At 43.5% G+C, this 24,963-nt stretch overlaps 1 protein-coding gene across 1 annotated transcript in view; it reads right to left on the bottom strand.

Moving 5' to 3' along the window:
• The window catches only part of LOC310866181 (cGMP-dependent protein kinase 1), a 146,577-nt gene that overhangs the window by 19,711 nt on the left and 101,903 nt on the right, over positions 1-24,963 (bottom strand). The window contains exons 6-7 of the mRNA XM_083775629.1: positions 8,689-8,754; positions 3,449-3,523 (exon numbers count right to left, since the gene is read on the bottom strand). Of these exons, the coding sequence (XP_083631755.1) occupies positions 3,449-3,523; positions 8,689-8,754 (141 nt within the window). The remainder of the gene's footprint in view (positions 1-3,448; positions 3,524-8,688; positions 8,755-24,963) is intronic.

The following is a 24,963-nucleotide window of genomic DNA, read 5'->3' as shown; positions in this document are numbered from 1 at the left end:
ACAGGAGAGGACAACACAAAGACAGGATAGAAACAGGTCACTCACAAGTCAAACAAGATACTGAATACACAGTAGCATGTGTAATAGCAGGTGTGCACTAACTAAGGCCGGGTCATGACTACTATAGGGATGGAGCTCGTTAGTGTCAATTGACATCAGGCAGGGTATTATGATGATAGTGGGCTCGGTAAGAACCTGGCTTATGGAGCCATGCGAGGTTTCCACTGGACACACACTGGTCTGATGAACCCATTCTGACCTGAGATCAGATTCTAAAAATGTCAGTCGTTCTTCGATTTTTCAAAAAATAGCAGACCTACAAGCTCGTATCGCGCCACTCGGTGGCGCGATACGAGCTTGTAGATCTGCTATTTTTCAATAGCTAAAGCATAACATGATGCCAACACCAAAATGGGTGCCCGGTCAGAATGGGTTAAAACAACCATTCATTTGTGTAAATAAATTTAATAAGTGCCAATAAGTGTTAAATGCTTTTATATTATGAATACTACTGTACAAATATCCACGTATTTTCAGACGTTTATAAACAGAACATGCATATTTATTTAACCAAAAAAAACATCACTTGCCCTACATTTTACTAAGGGCCTTCAAATTCAGTATGTTTCTAACAGACTAAAGGCAATTGACCATTTCATTTTTGGAAAATAATATTGAAGACTGCACAGGAGACATCTTTTTAGTTGGTTTGCGTTCTTCGCCAAATGAGCTGAGCCGAGGCCCTCCAGGCAGTAAATAAACAAAGTAAATAAATTCCTCCTCTGCATTTCAACGCATCTTTTACAGTAGGACGCAGAGCCGACCTGGCATCACATTATACAGTACCGGTGCGTTGCACTGGCATTCACCCCCCAAGGCAGTGGTGAAGTACATTTAGCCTACACACGTACTGTACTTAAAGGGCGACTTCACCCATTTTCAACCTATCTTTATATTGGTCCTCACAAATGCTTATTATAATATGGTAAAAGATAATAATATTCTGTCTCATTGGAGGGATAAGGACCGTTCAGAATCCCACCTACCATTGACATCATAATTGGGGCAAGATTTCCATTATCTATTTTGATTTTTATTACATGGTTCTCAGCAGGAAACCGGATAGCATTACCCCGGGTTCAAGTATCTCGGGGGTCTTGTTCACGAGTGAGGGGAGGACGGAGAAGGAGATCAGCCGGAGAATCAGAGCAGCAGGGACGTTGTGACGAAAAGAGAGTTGAGCCAGAAGGCAAATCTCTCCGTCTACCGAGCAATCTTCGTTCCTACTCTCACCTTCATGGTCATGAAGTGTGGGTCAGGACCGAAAGAATAAGGTTGCGAATACAAGCGGCCCGAAATGGGTTTAGAGATAGGGTGAGAAGTTCAGTCACACGAGAGAGACTCGGAGTAGAACCGCTGCTCCTTCGCCTGGAAAGGAGCCAGCTGAGGTGGTTCGGGGCATCTGGTTAGGATGCCTCTCGGGCGTCTCCCTAGGGAGGTCCTCGAGGCATCTGGTTAGGATGCCTCTCGGGCGTCTCCCTAGGGAGGTCCTCGACGCACGTCCCACTAGGAGGAACTGCAAGGCGCAGTTGGAGGAAATACATTGACTCACTGGCCTTGGAACGTCTCGGGATCCCCCAGGAGGAAGTCACTAATGTTGCTCTGGAGAGGGAAGTCTGGAGCACTCTGGTGGAGCTGTTGCCCCCGCAACCCGACTACGGATAAGCAGTTGAAGATGGATGGATGGATGGATTTTTATTACCACCAGAACAATGGTGTCTGTCTAGTATTTATTTGTCGATGAAATTGCCAGTATATTTACTTATTTAGTCTTAGTTTTGCTCATCATAAATTAGTTTGTCAGTGAAAAAAAGGTAGGCAAATAATTTTCATCATAGTTTTTTTTAGTCGGCAAAATCAACACTGCTGAGAATGAAGGCAATTTCTTATCCCAAAGGTGCCCCATGTGAGTGAGTTCTTTTGGCGCTCTCCTGTTTCCATAGTGACAATAAATACAGAGATACATATTCATTTCTCTATAAATAGAAGGCAGAGAGGGCTCTAACCTTTTATATTTCCTGGGCTGGCCGCCAGCCACCTGAGTATTGTCTTGTTATGTAAGCCATTAGAGGTAGAGAGTCGTCCAGTGCTCCAGTTGAGTCATACGCCGTTAAAAAACACATCGGATCATGTTTGCTTTTAACCCATTCTGACCAGGCACCCATTTTGGTGTTAGCATCATGTTATGCTTTAACCATTGAAAAATAGCAGATCTACAAGCTCATATCGCGCCACCGAGTGGCGCGATACGAGCTTGTAGGTCTGCTATTTTTGGAAGAATCGAAGAACGACTGACATTTTTAGAATCTGATCTCAGGTCAGAATGGGTTCATCAGACCAGTGTGTGTCCGGCGGAAACCTCGTATGAATCTGATCTCAGGTCAGAATGGGTTAAGTGCTTCAACTGTTCAACACTTAGCTCCATGGTCCCGATAATGAATAATTCATGGCTCCTGGGCCAAAAAAAAAAAAGAAGAAAAAAATGTAGTATGCACGGTCAATCCCAGGCTGAGGGCAATACCATTTTCATAGCAGAGAGGCTATGGGTTCTCAACCTGGGACTCCCCAAATGATTTTTGGCGGGCCCTCAGGTGATTTCTAAACACACAGTGTACACAAGGTATCTGCACATTTCTAAGGTGACAATTTAACGGCTTAACACCTAGTGTAAATTTATCACAAACTACAATAAAAATGGTAAACAGTAAACACTGGCCATAATGGCTTTCTATTATTCTGCGAGGCACCCGTCAGATCAGCTATTTCCACAACATGTATCTGTGGAACTGAGTCAAACTGTATAACACCTCAACTCCTACAATGCCATGTGTTTGTCAGGGTGGGGGACAGAAATGGCAGAGAGTGGGCGCTCAACTGGGGAGATCTCGAAAGAACCACTCAAAGCTGAGTGAAATGGATGACATCTGTCAACAGCCTGTGCAACCTAGAGGGGTTCACAGCCTGAAAACTTTGAGAACCCCTGGGTTATTATCGGGTGACCAGACGTCCCAGTTTGGCCTGGATTGTCCTAGTTTCATGTCGTCTGTCACTGGGTGTCCCCATTCCCTCTAAAGCACAAAAACAAAATCCCAGTTTCCAATATTCACTCTCAAATTGTCCTGGTTTTCAGCACGATTAAAATGTAATAACACTTGTATGGGGGGAGCTTACATAGATGTTCTGTTCTGGCCTGTTGAATGGTGCTGTCATTAAAGTGTGCTTAACGCTAACATAATTCTCCCCCATCCCGATGAAAACATCAGGTGAAAAAGATTTTTCTTTTATTAACCTTTTTCTTTTCTTTTTTATATGATGTTCTCCCTAGACTAGAGGTTATACATATGGACAGAATGAAGACAGTTGTTTACATAAGGGAGATGGAACTCACTTGGCTTTAGCGTCTGCGTCTTCATGGCCCTTACTGGACACTTCTTCCAAGCCTCCAATCAGGTGCTTAAATGAGCTGTAAACACAGGAAACACATACTATTACACAGCTACAATTTACATTTTGTTACGTCATGAAATTAATGCATTGTGGAACCAAGCCAGTGTCACACAGGCATGGGCTTTTGTACAGTAGAGAGAAATCAACCACTTACCGTAGATGTACTAAAATAACAAAGCATGGGTACATGGAACCTGCTACAGCTGACTTTAATTAGTCCTATAAATAGCCTTTCTAAAATAAATAGACAGGCTATTAACCCATTCTGAACGGGCACCCATTTTGGTGTTAGCATCATGTTATGCTTTAGCTATTGAAAAATAGCAGATCTACAAGCTCATATCGCGCCACCGAGTGGCGCGATACGAGCTTGTAGGTCTGCTATTTTTGAAAAATCGAAGAGCGACTGACATTTTTAGAATCTGATCTCAGGTCAGAATGGGTTCATCAGACCAGTGTGTGTCCGGCGGAAACCTCGTATGAATCTGATCTCAGGTCAGAATGGGTTAAAATCAAAGGCAGGCTAGCCAGGACCTGGAGAAGGCTCGCGAGGCACATCCAACCTGCGCCAAGCAGCCCATAGCACTGCGTGCCAACAAGCATGCCAACCAGCGTGCCAACCAGCAAGCCATCTGCAGGGGTGAACAAAGTCCTCAAGCCCCAGTACTTGAGTCAAAGTACAGATAATCCTGGTCAAATATTACTCCACTACGAATGAAAGTTGCTCAGTCTTAATTATGTACTTCACTTAAAAGTACTGGATTAGGTACTTGCTTTTGAGGAAAGAAAATCACACCCATGTGAAGTGAGGGGCGCTCTCATCATCACACATCATCTCATTCCTTCCACTCATAATTTGCGTCCTCACTTTCATCTTCAATGTTTGTGTTTGTGCACAAACACTCAAATCTGGCCATTCATTGTCAATGGCATTCAATGTTTGTGTTAGGAGAGAGAGAGAGAGAGAGAGAGAGAGAGAGACCCAACAGGTCAAAGACAGAGTGAGAGAGAGTACAAATGAAAGTCAGACGGTTGTACTTTCAGGCATCGTGACGGCAAGAGGATAAGAAAGGATTAGTTGGGAGAGAGAGAGATCCCTCCTGACTCAAAGACACTAAACAAGCCTCTCTCAACCAGGGCGAGGGTGCAGCCATCACTTCATCAAGGAGGCTGCCAGCCCTGACGGTCCTCGCCTCGAGTCTTCACTTAGCGCACCCGCCGCAATCTCTACAACTGGAGCACTTTGGGTCCCGTTAATGAGAGGAATGAGTTGGATTCCGTGTTCGTCTGCTATGCACTTAACCCATTCTGACCTGAGATCAGATTCATACGAGGTTTCCGCTGGACACACACTGGTCTGATGAACCCATTCTGACCTGAGATCAGATTCTAAAAATGTCAGTCGCTCTTCGATTTTTCAAAAAATAGCAGACCTACAAGCTCGTATCGCGCCACTCGGTGGCGCGATATGAGCTTGTAGATCTGCTATTTTTAAATAGCTAAAGCACGACATGATGCCGACACCAAAATGGGTGCCCAGTCAGAATGGGTTAAACTCCACCAACCGCAACTAGCAACAATTTAGAGCGGCAGCACCGTTTCTCATTTGTCCCTTAGTGGGGGAGAGATGCCGTTAGTAGCCTCCCCCCCCCCCCCTTCATACAAATTAAGATCTACATTAGAACTACATTATTTATGACCCTCGTTCCGCCACATCCAGGAAGTGACTCGACAGCCTCGACGGGAGTGAATAAGAAGAGCACTGTTGAATATCGCTGAATGTCGGGGGAAGACACCTCTAACCCATTCTGACCTGAGATCAGATTCATAACGAGGTTTCCGCTGGACACACACTGGTCTGATCAACCCATTCTGACCTGAGATCAGATTCTAAAAATGTCAGTCGCTCTTCGATTTTTCAAAAAATAGCAGACCTACAAGCTCGTATCGCGCCACTCGGTGGCGCGATATGAGCTTGTAGATCTGCTATTTTTAAATAGCTAAAGCATAACATGATGCTGACACCAAAATGGGTGCCCGGTCAGAATGGGCTAAACTCCATAATTCTAACTTTGTGTTTTTTCTTTTCTCGAAGATCAAAACCCTACTTGTGATCATACCACAGCGTCACACAAAAGTAGCAGATCCGCAAGCTGGAAATGTGGCGTTTTGAGCTTGTAGATCTGCTACTTTTGCTATTTTTAAATAATGAATCCTGGAAAGGAACAGTTTTGGACATGCTGTATGAGGATTCTACCCGACAGAGACTCTTATTATGTTTGTCGAGTGTCTTGCGTCGCGTGCTCGTGATGAAGTAGCAATTACACAGATCTCGAGGAACATCTGCACACACTCTTCTGAACTCATATCTTCATGCGCTCTGTCAGGTGGAGATTTGTCCAAAACTGTTACTTTTCAGGATTTATATTCAAAAATAGCAAAAGTAGCAAATCTGCACACTCAAAACGCGTCGCTTGGCACCACATTTCGAGCTTGTAAGATGTGCTATTTTTGATGCTTTTGTGTGACCTTGTAGTAGGAGATAAATTACAGTAGGGCATTCATTTATGAAAAATCACACCCGTGTGAACTGAGTGGTGCAATTCCCCCCCCCCCCCCACCCCTCTCTCTCTCTCTCTCTCATTAGCAGGCAGCAGGCATAGCAATACCCCTCTCTCTGTTTCTGGCGCCCCCTACTGGTATTAATAAGTACATACTCGTGCTCATGACCACTGGTACAGGTACACACACAGGTACACGGACATTGCCGGTTGTAGGAGTGGTTGCACCACTCAAAAATACAAATAAATGTTAATAAGAGGTTTCTGCCCTGAACTGTGTTTGTGCCAAGTACACTTGAGCGAGACACTGAACCCCTAATTGCTCCTGATGAGCAGATTGGTGCCTTGCATGGTTTCCGCCGCCATCGGCGTGTGAGTGTAGCACCTTGGATAAAGGCGCCATTTATATAGTGTTTGTAATGTGTATATAAAATTATAAATACATATATACACAGCGGTGCACACAAGCGGTGCACCAGTGCGCATGCGTCATCAAAACGTTTGCTGCGCGGTACATCAAAGGCGTGCGAGGCGCATTTGCGCACCAACAGCTGAGAGACAGGAATTTTGAAAATGCTTGACAGGCACTCAAAAGGCACTCAAATGAGATGTTAACGTCCTGCAAGTAGACTTAGAAATAAAACTAGTGTTGTCTAATCATTACAAGCTCTTATTTGGATGAGGAAGTCAGAGGACAGGAAGTCCGTTTCAGTTGTAAACAAGCTACGATGACAGTTTTTAAAACGGAAAGGGAAAGTTATGGTGAGCTCAGCTGTAGGCTAAACCACGTTAGCGACCATATACATACAATATGAAAACTATCTGTCACTTAAACAATGTATAGGTTACACACGCTGGAATTAAACATGGAACCTGCAGGCAGCATTAGGTGAGTAATTCATTGTATTGTATGTGTTGGACATTTGTGGTCGTGCTAGTGATAAACGGACACCTGCTGCTAGTGGGATCGTCCTACTGCTGCTTAACCCATTCTGAATGGGCACCCATTTTGGTGTTGGCATCATGTCGTGCTTTAGCTATTGAAAAATAGCAGATCTACAAGCTCATATCGCGCCACCGAGTGGCGCGATATGAGCTTGTAGGTCTGCTATTTTTGAAAAATCGAAGAGCGACTGACATTTTTAGAATCTGATCTCAGGTCAGAATGGGTTCGTCAGACCAGTGTGTGTCCGGCGGAAACCTCGTATGAATCTGATCTCAGGTCAGAATGGGTTAAAGAGTACACCTAGTCACAGACACTGTCTGTGACTATAGGTGAACTAGTGTAGCTTTGCATCTGCTGCATCTGGCCCGTGTGAATACAGCATGACGTTGTGGCAGGATACGAATGCCAAACTACATGGCCAGGTGATCCTTTGAGTACTAGCCCAAAATAATAATGTGTATGTATATGTACAGGAGATGTAATTTAATAAAAGTCATGCTTTCGTTGAGTGAACCAAAACAAGCTCTCGCCCCCAAAAGAACCCAATTGGCTTCGGAATGACACACATGTATTACACGCACGACAGAAAGGCCATGGCAAAGACCTTGTTCTACGGTGTGAATGACTCACTGGTAGCCCATCATCTGCACTAAGCGCTGAAGGTGGCCCATGCGTGGCCGACATGCTCCCAGTGGAGGGTGGGGAAACACCCCTGCTAATGTGTCACCATCATCCATCCATGGTCTGTTTGTCACCACTGGTGCAGATGGAGCCGTGATGACATCATCTAATGATGATGACTAATCCTTGTGTAATATTACACGAGCGTTTCTGTGGCTCAAGCAACCCCGATAATGGTCTATGATAATGACCACTGTTTATGGGGGACGACGCAACCCTTTTCATGTACCAGCCAACATCTACATGGATAAGGTGATTAAAATGATTGTGACGCTATACGTTAAATACTTCCCCAGACCCAACTTTGAAAACCACCACTGCAACAAATCACACTTACCATCGGCGTATAGCAGAGCTAAATGTGTATTTTTTATTTATTTTTTTAAATTAAAGCGCAAATAACATGCATTTTAAAACTGCTTTTAATATTTAATAATCATATTGTCTATGTCCCTCAAAGTTATTTCTAATGGTTTGAGCCTCAATCACCACTCTGATATAACCAGGCCTTGTCAATTCTTTCTGGACTTTGAAAGCAGTTTTAGCTGCAGTACCACAATGTCCTGAGGTGGTGGGGGTGCTGATATGCAGATTATTTAATATTTGAGTCATTATAATACTGATGCTAGATAAAACCAGGCTTGTTTCCATTCCATGCCAGCTTGGAAAATCAACAATGGTGGACATTGTAAACAAAGTGGAAATGCAAATTTGCAACTGAAGACTGAAGAAAAGGAGGAATTATACAAAGTAGGGTGACATTGATGACATCACGATGAGACCAAAATCAGTCGAGCTGTTTCTGAGAGCAATTTCCATTAAAACACCCATATGATATGAAAGCCTGATTGTTCAAAATTGGTTATTTGTGGGGATAGAAAACACACATTGGAGCCCCCAAAACACAAAAGAATTGAATTTTATGTTATAGGTCCTTTAAATTAATATATTCTATGTAAGATGGCAGTCGTGGGTTCTTTTTATAATACTCACTCTCTGTCGATGACCAGACAGGTGACAGTCTCTGCGGCGATGACATTGGCGGTCCTGATGTCCTCCCTGCAAAAGACAAAGACGAAATGAGAACTTTACCAACTGCACAACCAAATTAAGCATCACTTGTTCTTTACATCAGCGATGCAATCCGTGGCATGGAAGACAAGAAAATTCTTAGCACGCAACCAACACAGAGCTGTATTACTCTTTATTATTAATGACATCGAGTTCATCTTCAGAGGAGTCACCGAAATCGCAAGAATCCTCGGAGTACGAGTCCCAAGAAGAGTCCATGTTTTAACCCATTCTGACCTGAGATCAGATTCATACGAGGTTTTCCACTGGACACACACTGGTCTGATGAACCCATTCTGACCTGAGATCAGATTCTAGAAATGTCAGTCGCTCTTCGATTTTTCAAAAATAGCAGACCTACAAGCTCGTATCGCGCCACTCGGTGGCGCGATACGAGCTTGTAGATCTGCTATTTTTCAATAGCTAAAGCATAACATGATGCTGACACCAAAATGGGTGCCCGGTCAGAATGGGTTAAAAATGTAAACTTCTCAGTATCTCTTCAAAACAACGCCAGCATGACGCCGCCACCAAAAGACAAGTCCGTCGCTATCACTTATGCTACCGTTATAAGACTCGAGGTGATGACGAGGTTCCATATTTACAGTCGGTTCTTCTTTTAATCCTCATCTTTAATCCTGAGCAAAAAATAAAATAATAAGAAGAATACGAAAAAAAGTATACAGTATATATATATTATACACGCACAAAGGCGGTTTAAATTAAAGCTGTTAAAAAAACATGCAGACTTCACTGAAGCAGCATTTAACCCATTCTGAACGGGCACCCATTTTGGTGTCAGCATCATGTCGTGCTTTAGCTATTTAAAAATAGCAGATCTACAAGCTCGTATCGCGCCACTCGGTGGCGCGATACGAGCTTGTAGGTCTGCTATTTTTTGAAAAATTGAAGAGCGACTGACATTTTTTTAGAATCTGATCTCAGGTCAGAATGGGTTCATCAGACCAGTGTGTGTCCGGCGGAAACCTCGTTATGAATCTGATCTCAGGTCAGAATGGGTTAAAGCGACCGCATCGCTGCTGCACACCCTCATCTGACCTGCAGCGCCGGGCAGCGGCAGGGACACATGACTACCTACTTCATTTCACATGAGCTGAGGTGACAATCCCTCAGCTTATGTGGCATCTAACCTCCCTCTGTGCTTTCCCCACTTCCAAACAAACGCACTGACCTCTCGTTCTCCTACCCCCCCCCCCCCCCCCCCCCCCTCCCCTCTCTCTCATCCTCTCTCTCTCTCTCTCGCCCACTGGAAAAAGGTCACAGCTGTTAGCCGGACAACAGGGTTTAAGAGGAAAGGACAGGAGAGCAAAACGTTTCTACGTATTCTAACTTTTTATTTTTTTGTAAATGAACGCCCTGCTGGATCAAACTACAGCGCCACACGAAAGCATAGAAAATAGCAAGTTCCCACAAGTTCGAAATGCGGCGGTAGGCGACGTAGTTTGAGCTTGTAAATCTGCTTCTTTTGCTATTTTTTTTTACTTGAACCCTGGAAAGTAACACTTTGGAACATATGATGTTTCCACCTGACAGAGACGAAAAAAGAGGAAACTAGAACTGACTGAGGAAATCAACAGAGGAAAAAGGAGTGAAAGCAAAGATAAGACGTTCTCGACTTCAAATTATCATACTTTTATAAACTGATGAAAAACAACTAGTGAGATTATTATCTGCCGTGAATACGTGTCTAAAGAAGTGGAGCAAAAATAATTAAAACTATCGTTTTTCAATAGTATGGCACCACAAATAAAGATGCGCCCGCTGAACTTTGAACTTGCTCTGAGGGAGGCTGGTTGCCAAAACATGTTGGCCGGAGAATTAAAAAAAATGTGCATTGTGCAATTCGATGGTTTCCTTCAAGTATAATTTAAACCCATTCTGACCTGGGATCAGATTCATACGAGGTTTCCACTGGACACACACTGGTCTGATTAAACCCATTCTGACCTGAGATCAGATTAAAAAAATGTCAGTCGTTCTTCGATTTTTCAAAAATAGCAGACCTACAAGCTCATATCGCGCCACTCGGTGGCGCGATATGAGCTTGTAGATCTGCTATTTTTCAATAGCTAAAGCATAACATGATGCCGACACCAAAACGGGTGCCCGGTCAGAATGGTTTAAACTGTTGCTCAGAAAACAAATGGCAAAGGTGCACCGGCTCCAGTTCCAAATGAAAACTATAGCAGCCTTTACTGTACACTATATGTATATTTGTATTATATATAATTGACCATATTATGAACCCACCCACAACTATTCCAGCAATTTACCATAATGGCTAAAGCAGGATGGCTGCCATGGTCTGTGTGGATAAAAGGGGTATTAACTGCACCCCCCCAGTCCCCTACTGTGTGATATATTATTACCAGTTCATGGCATCCACTGGTGGAAGTACTCAAGTACTGTACTTTTTGAGGTATTTGTACTTTACTTGAGTATTTTCAATTCCCAAAACTTTTACTCCACTAGTGGAGTATAAGTATTAGTCTGATCTACAAATTCACAACGCGTCGCATTGTGAGCTTGTATTGTGTACTTATTTTTAAGTACATTTTGACGTTGACGTTTTACCAATACGTTTTAAATTCAATCCCAGACATTTACACGTAAACAGAGAGTATTTCCCCATTGCAGTATCAATACTTTTACTTAAGTAAAACATGCAAGTATACTTTCCCCCACCACCACTGATGTTACCATAAATACTGGCTGGGGGTCAGCTGAACGCGTGCCAGACAATCCATCATATCAGCGCGCTATGTGTAAACATGTAACGCTGCATGCTTGCACGTGTTAATACGTTCAGAGCCCTCGACATAAATACGTGTGTGCAATGCAGGTGTTCAACCCCCCCCCCCCCCCCCAGGTGTCCCGTCCCTCGCGCCACCGAGTGGCGCGATACGAGCTTGTAGGTCTGCTATTTTTGAAAAATCGAAGAGCGACTGACATTTTTATAATCTGATCTCAGGTCAGAATGGGTTCATCAGACCAGTGTGTTTCCAGTGGAAAACTCGTATGAATCTGATCTCAGGTCAGAACGTGTTAATACGTTCAGAGCCCTCGACATAAATACGTGTGTGCAATGCAGGTGTTCAACCCCCCCCCCCCCCCCAGGTGTCCCGTCCCACAGGCACGCTGCATAGCATTAAAACAGTTTGGGCGTATGATAAATGATTACATAATCTCTAAAAGATTGCAACGTTGGAGTGCTTAATAAGTTCTGATGATATTTCCCCCCCCAGTCGGCGGTTATTTAATCAGACTGTTGTATCGTGTTTGCCCCCCCAAAGGGCAGATATCTCATTTACAAAAGAATCAAAGAGAGCGGAAGAACTATTTCGACAGCACACACTTACACGGAGATAGAACAAAAGCAATGCTTAAAAAAAGAAAACGCACCCATGTATATACGAGGGAACACAGACGAAAGAACGTGCGCACGCACGCGCACGCACGCACACACACGCACGCACACACACACACACACACACACACACACACACACACATGTTCTGGTCTCTATAGACACCAGTACATTTATTGCCTCCAGGCCGAAGGGATGGGGAGAGAGTATGTTTTGCACTCCATCCGTCCGTCTGTCGGTCTGTGAGCAGCTAATCTCCGGCACCGTTAACCCGGTCGATGCCAAGTTTTGCACATGCACTCCCTGGATGCCAACGATGAACCTCTGCCCCACAATTTCCATGACGGCCTGTTATAGCGCCACCAGGAGGCTGACTTTAAAAATACACATTTTTGATATTACTCCTCCAGATTCTGTCCAAAATCCCACAAGTTGTTACATACTATCTCTATAGTCATGTGTTCAAGATGGAACTGTCCGATATTTCATATTCCATCCTAATTGCTTTCAAAGTTTGCAAGGATTGGCCCTTTTGAAACAAAAAGCCTCAAATCGTGAACACAGCGTGCAAATTTACGTGAAATATTTCACGGACTTTCCTACTAGGCTGAGGAATATATCCCACCCTTTTCACATTGGCCTGTTATAGCGCCAACCAGCAGGTGGATTTTTGCAAAACACATTTGGAACAAAATGCCTCAAATCATCCAATTGCCATCAATGGTGTAAGAACAAATGGCACCCTTTTCACATTGGCCTATTATAGCGCCACCAGGAGGCCACAACCTGACCTACACTGGTGGAGACATGTGCCCCGAGGGGAACATTTTCTAGTTCATTCTCTATAGCGCACAGAACAGTACTACTTGAGGATGCATTACATAAGGACTATGCCCTTAGCCCTTATTTATCTGAGTTGTGATCTTTGTTACCTATCCTAAAGCCATCTATTGTAACTATGAAACCACCATTTTACTAGCGAGGACCAGTATAATCTTCCTCACAATGGCTATTTCTCACATTGTACTACACTTGTGCAGGGGACAATTTGGCCTCTCAACTATAATTAAACGTACTAAGCGTCCACCACCCGAGTTACTTGACTTGTTACAAAATAGGGAGGCAAGCGTCTAACGTCACTTACTAACCATGGAGATCCAAATGAACACACAACACAACATGCAGGTAGATCTCAAAGGTTTCATGTTAGGCCTCATGTCTGTCAGGGCTGGGACACCCGTTTGCTACGGCTGAGGAAATAGAAACAAAACCTTAAGTGTTGTTAATGGAAACCGGCGCTGATCTGTCAACAGCGCTCATGAAGTCACCACCTGAGACTCAGTCGTCGGGCAAAGAAGACACCGCTTGCACACAGAGCGGTTGTTCGAAAACATTTTTTGTCTCGGGTCACCCCTTGTAAATAACTGTTTTTCGTCCACGCACAGCTCCCATGAATAACACGTTACTTCATAGCAATTTTTGTTATATTAACGGCACATAAATATGTCAATCTTTCCCCCCCCAAAGATACAGTATAGGTATGCCACGTGGAAAACTGGAGAGAATATTTGTTTCCACAAAGGACAAGCACTGAAAATAACTTTTATATTTGGCGTTATACCAGCATTACGATTGTGGGGTGAACTTTCACCAAAGATAGTCATATCTGTGGCGCGATACGAGCTTGTAGGTCTGCTATTTTTGAAAATCGAAGAGCGACTGACATTTTTTAGAATCTGATCTCAGCTCAGAATGGGTTCATCAGACCAGTGTGTGTCCGGCGGAAACCTCGTATGAATCTGATCTCAGGTCAGAATGGGTTAACTGGAGTGACATTGATGAATTCCTTATCAAAGCATTCTAAGGCACCCCTGGACTTGCTACAGTTTGCACGCACGCACGCACGCACGCACACACACACACACACACACACACACACACACACACACACACACACACACACACACACACACACACACACACACACACACACACACACAAACACAACACATTGGTATGACCTGTACTGAGAGCACTTTTTAACACTAATCCTAAAGCCGAATAAATAGGCAATCTGCGAGCTTGCAGACGTATGAGCTTACACCAAGGCATAATCCTAACCTCTAAAAAGGCCAACCCTAACCTGAATCTGTTCCTAAATAGAGGCCTGACTCCCCAAAACATTTTTAAAAGACCATTTCACTTTCTGAAATTCTACTATACCTCTGGGGACATCAGGCCCCCTCTCAACTACAGCATAGTAATGTGTGTATATGTGCGCGCACACACACACACACACACACACACACACACACACACACACACACACACACACACACACACACACACACACACACACACACACACACACACACACACACACACACACACACACACACACACACACACACACACACACACACACACACACACACACACACACACACACACACGCACACACACACACACACACGCACACACGAGCAGCTGTGAGCTGTCCTCGGTTACACCGGAGGGAGCCAGGTGGTGCTCATTTCCAGTAGATGTTTCATAGGAAGCTGGTAATTGGACAGTGATCTGATGTCCCAGTAAGAGAGGGGGGGGTCTGTGGTTCTCAAACATTGTCATGTCCAAGGTCAGTAATCATTATGGCTTTAGCCCCGTTTCACTCTGGTTCTTATCTTATCTTATCATCGTACATGTATCTGATTGTACGGGGAAATACGTTTTCCACGCGGCAGCATCTCAAACAGTCAAACAGTTGACTCACCTATAACCCCTCACAATTCAACTACAGTATATTAACCCATTCTGACGTGAGATCAGATTCATACGAGGTTTCCGCCGGACACACACTGGTCTGATGAACCCATTCTGACCTGAGATCAGATTCTAGAAATGTCAGTCGCTCTTAGATTTTTCAAAAATAGCAGACCTACAAGCTCGTATCGCGCCGTTCGGTGGCGCGATATGAGCTTGTAGATCTGCTATTTTTCAATAGCTAAAGCATAACATAATGCTGACACCAAAATGGGTTCCGGCCCAAAATGGGCTAATGTCCCATGGGGGTTATTTTTAACCCTTTCTTACACCTACCCCCCAAATATAACCATACAATGGAGCCAACACAAAATACCACAACTCTTGAACTAAAACAACATACAGAGACAAATTAACACATTTTTTCTATATAATTCTAGACAACCTGAAGTTATCTAGAATCAAAATGGCATCTATATCTTTGGTCTATCTCTACATTTGAGCCTGCCACATTCTCTGAAAGACAGTGTCGCCCGTGTGTTCCAGACACCAATTCCGCAGGTAATGAAACATTAAGAAAACACACTTTGGGACCTTTCATTCTCTTGGGATCATCAACATCTGTATATTAGAGGTTCTATGGACGCCAAAAATCCAAACTAGAAAAGAAGTCAAGAGATGTGCTTGAATATTAAAGGTTTTATGACATTCATTTTCATTTCTTTTTCTTTTTTCTTTTAGGTTTTATGACCTCAATTACACCAAAAAACCTGAACTTTGAACATTCAGTGGATTTTCTGTGGTCTGACGTTTTCTTTGGGGTTTTTTGGGCCTTTTGAGCTACAATGAAAACAGGCAACACAGTGAAACAGTGACATCTGCTGGCAAATCCCATTGACATATATGGGATTTGTAAGTGATGTCACTTACTGCCGGCAAATCAGAGCACCTGTTTGAGCCAGAAAACCCCAGATCACAGAAAATCTACTGAATGTTAAAAGTTCATGTTGTTTGGGTGCAATTGAGATTAGAAAACCTAAAAAAAAACAAGAACAATTCCAAAACCTTTTTTTTTTATGTCACAATCCCTTTAATAACCACTTTACTGAATCTTTATTGTTTGCCTGTCGTCACTCCTATCGTACCACATCAATACAGCGTGGAATTGTGGACAGAATCCCGTCAAACGGTGGTCCACAGCTCAGATGCCAAATAAATGATGGACCTTGAGATGAAAAGGGTTGAAAACCATATAGTATATCAACCCATCAACAACCACCCAAAGCTCTGTGCAAAGCCATGGCATGGCTGGTGGCAGTGTTAGGGATAAAGGGGGGTATTAACCCATTCTGACCGGGCACCCATTTTGGTGTTGGCATCATGTTATGCTTTAGCTATTGAAAAATAGCAGATCTACAAGCTCATATCGCGCCACCGAGTGGCGCGATACGAGCTTGTAGGTCTGCTATTTTTTGAAAAATCGAAGAACGACTGACATTTTTAGAATCTGATCTCGGGTCAGAATGGGTTCATCAGACCAGTGTGTGTCCGGCGGAAACCTCGTATGAATCTGATCTCAGGTCAGAATGGGTTAACTGCCCCCTTGGCACCCTGCTGCAGCCTCTGGGGCAGCACACAGAAACAAGCACCATGTTAACCCATTCTGACCTGAGATCAGATTCATACGAGGTTTCCACTGGACACACGCTGGTCTGATTAACCCATTCTGACCTGAGATCAGATTAAAAAAATGTCAGTCGTTCTTCGATTTTTTTCAAAATAGCAGACCTACAAGCTCGTATCGCGCCACTCGGTGGCGCGATACGAGCTTGTAGATCTGCTATTTTTCAATAGCTAAAGCATAACATGATGCCAACACCAAAATGGGCGCCCGGTCAGAATGGGTTAAGTTAAGTCTGCATGACACATACTTTTCCTTCTCTGTCAGCATCATCACACTCCATTTACCACGTTCTCATCTCATCCTTCTTTGTCAGCACCGTCACACCACTCTATTCACCACGTTCTCGTCCTTCTCAGTACCGTCACACACCACTCTATTCTAAGTATTCTGTGTGTTTTGTGACAGCGCTTACAATATTATTCATTCATTTCATTGATAAGATAGGCGTTACCAATCAGCAGGAAATTGGGAATCAGTGCTGCAATTTCATTTTCTAATGATTTATTGAAGTTACACTATATAAATACAAACACAAACCTGAGTCTAATCAGCCTTCCTGACGGAGTAGAAAGAGAATGACACAGTAGCTTTCACACAGGAATGGCAACACAAGATCATTGGCTTAGAGAGGGTTCCAAATGGACCCTTAACAGCCAGGTCGGTTAACGCTGCAGGGAGCTTTAAATGGAACCAATTTGTTTCCAGAGGGGGAAAAGTCCAAAGTGAAGACCTGTGAAATGGAACGGACCTCTCATCACACACCGCAGCGATGCTCAGCAGAGGGCAGCGGTCCCTGTGTCGTTGCAATCCGTCAGGGATCTGTCCACAGCCAGTGGTGGAGAGGAACTTAAGTACATTTGCGTAAGTATTGTACTGTACCATGTTGAGGTATTTGTACTTTCCTTGAGTATTTCCAATTTCCAATACTTTTACTTCTACTCCACTACATCTCAAGAGGCAAATATTGCACTCCACTACAATTATTTGAAACTTTAGTTACTAGTTACTTTGTACTGTTAGATGTTTATTATTAAACATATTAAAACATACAGTAACCACTTCAGCCCCGAATACATTTTTGGACATTTCAAAAATAGCTGATGTACAAGCTCACACAATGCACAATGAGTAGGCCTACTTTCTACTTTTGGTAGTTTAAGTACATTGTGAGCTTTTAGATCTGCCATTTTCAAATAATTTGCGTACATTTGAAAACTGCACAGTGAGCACTTTCTACTTTTGGTACTTTAACCATTCTGACCCGGGCACCCATTTTGGTGTTAGCATCATGTTATGCTTTAGCTATTTCAATTTAAAAATAGCAGATCTACAAGCTCATATCGCGCCACCGAGTGGCGCGATACGAGCTTGTAGGTCTGCTATTTTTGAAAATCGAAGAACGACTGACATTTCTAGAATCTGATCTCAGGTCAGAATGGGTTCATCAGACCAGTGTGTGTCCAGTGGAAACCTCGTATGAATCTGATCTCAGGTCAGAATGGGTTAAGTACATTTTGATGCCATTACCTTTGTACATTTACTGTACTCAAGTTAATTTTGAATTACTTTTCAATTACAATTTCAATTTCAATTACTTTTATTTGTAAAGGAAAAAGAGGAAAGCTTTTTACACCACTGACTATTAGATTCAGAGAGGAGAATCACTAGAGAAAACCACTTTCATTGGAACTGGAGTGTGGAGAATGCACCTTCAGAACCTGCAGAAATGTAATGGAGTATAGCATTCATTCATAGCTAGCTCTGGTCCATTGCACGCACCTCCTGGTAGAGAAGCCTCTCGTGTAAAAAAAATATATATATACCCTTTCGCTACTCACCAATACAAAGACGGTTTAGGGAGTTGAAAGCCTACTTTCATATAGGGAACACTCGGAGTCTAAAATACACCTTTTGTCCAGATAAGAAAACATTTCACTGGAAGGAACAATCTGGTCAATGGGATTTTTCTATTGACCTGATCTGTAAAGGGTGGCAGTGGAGTAACTAAAACATATTTTTTCTTCCGGTGAAATATTTTCTTGGTTGGTAAGCCAATTCCATAATACTTTTTGGGGTCGTCGACATGAAAGGGTTTGAGAACCACAGATATAGAAACGTTATAGGTTTCTCAGAAACTCATTGAGAAGGCATTTTGTAGAATTTGGCCTCAGGTCTGAATGGGTTGAAGTAGACTTTAACCCATTTAGGCCTGAAAAAAAGTGTCTTCTAAATCCTGACAGTTTTCTGAAATACCTGTTTCTAGGCCTATATCACTCAATATTTCATGTCAAAGACCCCAAAAACTATCTGTAATTGGCCTCCGAGACCCCCATCTGAAGATATGTTGTTCCAGGGACCCTCCAGAAGCAAAGATTTGAGTTAAAAAACGTTCATTCTGAAAAAAAAAAAATCAAATTTTGAGGCACATTTTTACGATTTTTCAAAAATAGCAGACCTACAAGCTCGTATCGCGCCACTCGGTGGCGCGATATGAGCTTGTAGATCTGCTATTTTTCAATAGCTAAAGCATAACATGATGCCGACACCAAAATGGGTGCCCGGTCAGAATGGTTAAGAGGTTGACGGCTGCGGTTACAGACCTCTTTACACAGCCAGTGTTTCATCCTCTCAGACACAGACAGATATATATATACGGGCACTGTATGTGTGATTATTATGGTAATGTGATATCAAACAATGTCCTCCATGCTCACACACATCCATTTTGTGGGCGCAAACACTGGCTCCTGTGATAAGAAAAGGTATTATATGTCACATTCCATGGTACTCTAGTTCAGTGATACTGAACCCGTTTCATTTCAGGGACCAACAGTTGGATAATGCATATTGCATAGGACTAGTGGTTCCCAAAGTGGGGTCCGGGGACCCCCCTAGGGGTACTTGAGGGAGTTCCAGGGGTACCTAGCTCAATTAGCCCATTCTGACCTGAGATCAGATTCATACGAGGTTTCCACGGACACACACTGGTCTGATTAACCCATTCTGACCTGAGATCAGATTCTAAAAATGTCAGTCGCTCTTCAATTTAAAAAAAAATAGCAGACCTACAAGCTCATAGCGCGCCACTCGGTGGCGCGATATGAGCTTGTAGATCTGCTATTTTTCAATAGCTAAAGCAAGCTAGAGCTTGTAGATCTGCTATTTTTCAATAGCTAAAGCACGACATGATGCTAACACCAAAATGGGTGCCCGTTCAGAATGGGTTAGAGATAGTTAGGAACCAAATGGACCCTTATGGGTCTGTAACTCTTGAGTGTACAAATGGAACCAAATAGACCCGTTATTACACTATCAAATAACATTGATTTTACAATATAAATTGGGGAAATACCATTAAATGGGGGGTCCGTAGACTAATGCATGTCAAACTGGGGGTCCTTGGAAATTAAATGGGTTGAGAATCACTGCTAGAGCTGTAGAAATCTTCTCTTAGAAAGGCCGGCTTGGAGAGGCGGCCGTCCCCTGATCAAAAGCCCACACAGTTGGCCACGACGAGGGCTTGATATTTATATGCGAGAGACATGCTTGACCACCATCAAAGGTATAATAGCTGAATGGGCCTCTCTCTTGTCTCAAGACGCCCAGGGACAGTGGCGCTCACGACAGCGCATGATAATGATCCGTGGTGTAAAGTGCTAGTACATTTACTACTGCTCGGTGTGTCCATCCGTCCGTGTGTGTGTGTGTGTGTCCGTCCGTCGTCTGTAGCTAATTAACGGCACCGTTAACCCGGTCGATGCCTAATTTTGCACACACACACTCCCTGGATGCCAATGATGTGAATTTTCCAGAACGGCCTATTATAGTGCCACCAGGAGGCATACTTTTCAATTTTTTTTTTATTTTCTGTAATTTTACTTCACTGCATTAGTCCACGACTACGATTTGGAAACTTTAATTACTAGTAGATTTTGATTATTACAAACAGTATTCACGATGCATTATGACGATGCATTGTGAGCTTGTAGATGTTTCAAAAGATCTTTATACAATTCATACGACCATTCTGCATAATGTCTGACACACGCACACGCACACGCACACGCACACACACACACACACACACACACACACACACACACACACACACACACACACACACACACACACACACACACACACACACACACACACACACACACACACACACACACACACACACCCCCCTTCCTTTTCAGGGCACAGATAATGGATGCAACCTCTCTGGGGGTATAAATGTGGGGAAATTAATGAATGGTTTATTTTCGGTCTTCATTTAGAATTCAGCTGAAAGGGTGTTGATGTGAATAAAAGCTATTCAGAGAGGCTGCACGCCGCAAATCAAGAAGCCGTACAAATTAACCCATTCTGACCGGGCACCCATTTTGGTGTCGGCATCATGTTATGCTTTAGCTATTTAAAAATAGCAGATCTACAAGCTCATATCGCGCCACCGAGTGGCGCGATACGAGCTTGTAGGTCTGCTATTTTTGAAAAATCGAAGAGCGACTGACATTTTTAGAATCTGATCTCGGGTCAGAATGGGTTTAATCAGACCAGTGTGTGTCCGGCGGAAACCTCGTATGAATCTGATCTCAGGTCAGAATGGGTTAAGGCAAAAACCTCTTATCTCCATATTCAAACGATGTTGTGTTTCTGAGATAAATTAACACGCCCTACTCGTTCACGCTACGGTGTCACGCAAAAGCGTCAAAAGTAGCAGATCTGCGCGCTCGAAACACGGCACGTTTTGAGCTTGTAGATCTGCAAATTATCGCCGTTTGTGTTTGAATCCTGAAACGTAACAGTTTCGGAGGCATTCCGACAGCATGGACATTATTCTATACGCCTGCCTCTGAACATTGTGCGCCAAGAGGACTTTTATACAACACAGAAATCAAATGCATCGACGGTGACGTGACTGTCCTGACTCGATCACTATTAACCCATTCTGACCTGAGATCAGATTCATACGAGGTTTTCCATTGGACACACACTGGTCTGATGAACCCATTCTGACCCGAGATCAGATTCTAAAAATGTCAGTCGTTCTTCGATTTAAAAAAAATGGCAGACCTACAAGCTCGTATCGCGCCACTCGGTGGCGCGATATGAGCTTGTAGATCTGCCATTTTTCAATAGATAAAGCATACGTGATGCTAACACCAAAATGGGTGCCCGGTCAGAATGGGTTAATTTCAACATGAGATGCTGAAGAATCCGGGCTTCAAACATGCCCAGTGAAACATCCAGTCAAATCAAATTACAAGCGGGTTGAATGGAAACTTCGCGCAGGGCTTATAAATTATTAGTTTGTGGTCTTGATGAAACATGAAAGCTTCTGTAATGTAATGATAAAAAGGCCGGGATCTTCTTCCATGTTTGGAATATTAATCTCCAATGCAAGGCCCGGATGAGATCACTTATATGTCTCTTGTGCCATATGCATTTTAATGGGCCTGCCATGCGTCGACGTGTGTGTGCTCTCCTGTCATCATTAGCCTGCACATATGGGGGAGGCCCTTGACCATCTGCCCCTCACCCAGAGAACATACTGTTTTTACAGCCGCAAGCCATGTTGACGCCCGGTCACGTCAACACGAAGCCAGGGTTAAAAAACTGATCTACAAGCTCACCACCAACGAGGCATCACAGTTATGATTGGGATCCTTCAGGGTTTTAACGATTTTACGGGTTATTTAACGGTCCCCTCTTAACCCATTCTGACCTGAGATCAGATTCTAAAAATGTCTGTTTGAAAATGACAGTTTTCTGAAAAAGCGATGTTTCTATGTCAGTGGTTCTTCGATTTTTCAAAAATAGCAGACCTACAAGCTCGTATCGCGCCACTCAGTGGCGCGATATGAGCTTGTAGATCTGCTATTTTTCAATAGCTAAAGCATAACATGATGCCGACACCAAAATGATGCCCGGTCAGAATGGGTTAACGGACCGATTCTTTAATGGTTCCCTTTAGCGATTGGTAGTATGAGGGGTTCCAAATGGACCCTTACAGGTCTGTAACTCTAGGAGAGTCCACCAAACCAGGTCTTGACAGAGTGATAAAAAAAACGGTTCCAAAAGTGATGGAACCGATTCCGGGCTCCTTGATGTTGGATCCTTGTTCCTGCGCGTCGTGAGCTTGCAGATCGGCTAAGTGCTTTACATCTAGTAGTGTGTCACAATAAATTGTAAAAAAAAGTAGAAAAAATTTAATCCTTTTACAGTGCAGTAAAATAAACATGATTAATACTGACATACGGGCATTTTGTTAAAAAAAAATCACACACGTGTGAACTGAGTGGTGCAATTCCCCCCCCCCCCCCCCCCCTCTCTCTCTCTCTCTCTCTCTCTCTCTCTCTCTCTCTCTCACTCTCTCTCATTAGAGTCACTACCCCTCTCATTGTTTCTGGCGCCCCCTACTGCTATTATTAAGTCACATACTCATGCTCACACAGACAGACAGACACACACACACACAAACAAACAAACACACAGACACACACACAAACAAACAGGTACGAGGACATTGCAAGCTGGTTGTAGGAGTGGTTGCACCACTCAAAAATATTTCTCAAGAAAGACCCAAAGATGAGGTTGCACACGGAGCTACCACAAGATGGCGCCAGTTCCATCTTTTCACTGAGACTGTTGTGTGCGTGATATTGGCATGTAGTGTTTGTATGCGCATCCACGCAGGTATTTGTGTGTCTCCTCCCATGGTGACATTGCGTGCGTGCGTGCGTGCGTGCGTGCGTGTGTGTGTGTGTGTGTGGAGGGGGTGCAGGTGTTCATGTTATTTTTCTATATATCCCCCGATTCTCCGAAAGCACTCGAGACCCACGCTGGTTTCCTCCTCCTTCCGCTCTCAAGCAGCAGAGCAGTGGAGACGGAGAAACACACCATTATCAACCTGATAGCCTGTCATTGAAAACCAACTGATTTTCGGGGTCTCCGAGGTGAAGTGGTCTCATTGGGAAACAAACTGCTCCCGAGGCCTTAATTGTGGCCCACATTAGATCAGGATTCCGTCTCCCGTTTCAGTAGCACAAGGTGCCAGCCAGGCACATGCACACATACTGTATAAGAGCCATTATGACCTAATGTTTTGCTGATTGACAGTGTCACTGAAGCTTAATTGGTCAGTGTCTGGGCCAGCCCAGGTATTTAACCAGGCTCCTGATCAGGCACAGGTGTTGCCAGTGGCAGACGGCACAGGCTAACAGTTTTCAGGAGGGCTGCAGTCCTCTGTGTTTGTTACCGTTTCTTTCTTATTATTTTATCTGTAGGAAAATGACTGCGGAAAATCAAGCAAAGTTAATGTTTTGGAGATCAGTTTGTACCGTAAGAGCTTCCACCTGGCCGTCGGCAACCAGTAGTGCCATTAACCCATTCTGACCTGAGATCAGATTCTAAAAATGTCTGTTTGAAAATGACAGTTTTCTGAAAAAGCTATGTTTCTATGTCAGTGGTTCTTCGATTTTTCAAAAATAGCAGACCTACAAGCTCGTATCGCGCCACTCGGTGGCGCGATATGAGCTTGTAGATCTGCTATTTTTCAATAGCTAAAGCATAACATGATGCCAACACCAAAATGGGTGCCCGTTCAGAATGGGTTAAGTATAGGACTTTAGGCACTACACATACTGTATAGACATCAAGGGGACTTGAGCCCCTGCCCAAATTTCCCCATAAGGAAAACACCACCCCATCCGGACCATGGATGCTGCGTTCACTATGGTGAAACAAATGCAATAGTGAAGTGCGATAGTGGAGCTACAGTACAGTAGGTCCCTGAGAGGCACGGTGCCTGATGAGAACGGTGATGTTCCGTGGGTGTTTTCCGTTTATTTCTAGCCCATACTGTATATAATACACGAGCAGCACCACTATGCTCACGCACCTTCTCATAACGACACAGAGAACACTAGTGAAGGAAACTATGTTAAATCAAGCGCCTATACTAACTAACCATCAGTTGTGGAAAAGTAACCACATTTTGTAACAGTGCAGTAGCAGTAGCAATGTAGAAACACTCTGGCAATCTAAATGTCAAAGGAAGAAGCAAGCTGCAGCGAATAGTAAATCTAGCCTCAAAAATAATTGGAAGAGACAGCAACAATTAGGCTGTATATCTACAAGGAGGTACTTCGTAAAAAGCTATCAAGATGATAGCAAACGACCTCCTCTCATCCACTCTGCAGGGAGTTCCAACTACTTCCCTCTGGTAGACGGTACAAAGTACCAAGAGCTAACCGTAACATTTTTTAAAAATTATTTCATACCAAATGCCATTAAGGCACTAAATGATACCATGTCTCGCTAGATTATTATTATTATTATTTTTTTTCAATGTATCTGCCAC

The sequence above is a fragment of the Protomyctophum parallelum genome, assembly GCF_964188405.1.
Source record: "Protomyctophum parallelum genome assembly, chromosome: 10".
Taxonomy (NCBI): domain Eukaryota; kingdom Metazoa; phylum Chordata; class Actinopteri; order Myctophiformes; family Myctophidae; genus Protomyctophum; species Protomyctophum parallelum.
Note: the sequence above shows the minus strand (reverse complement) of the source record. Positions and strands in the feature narration are given on the sequence as shown.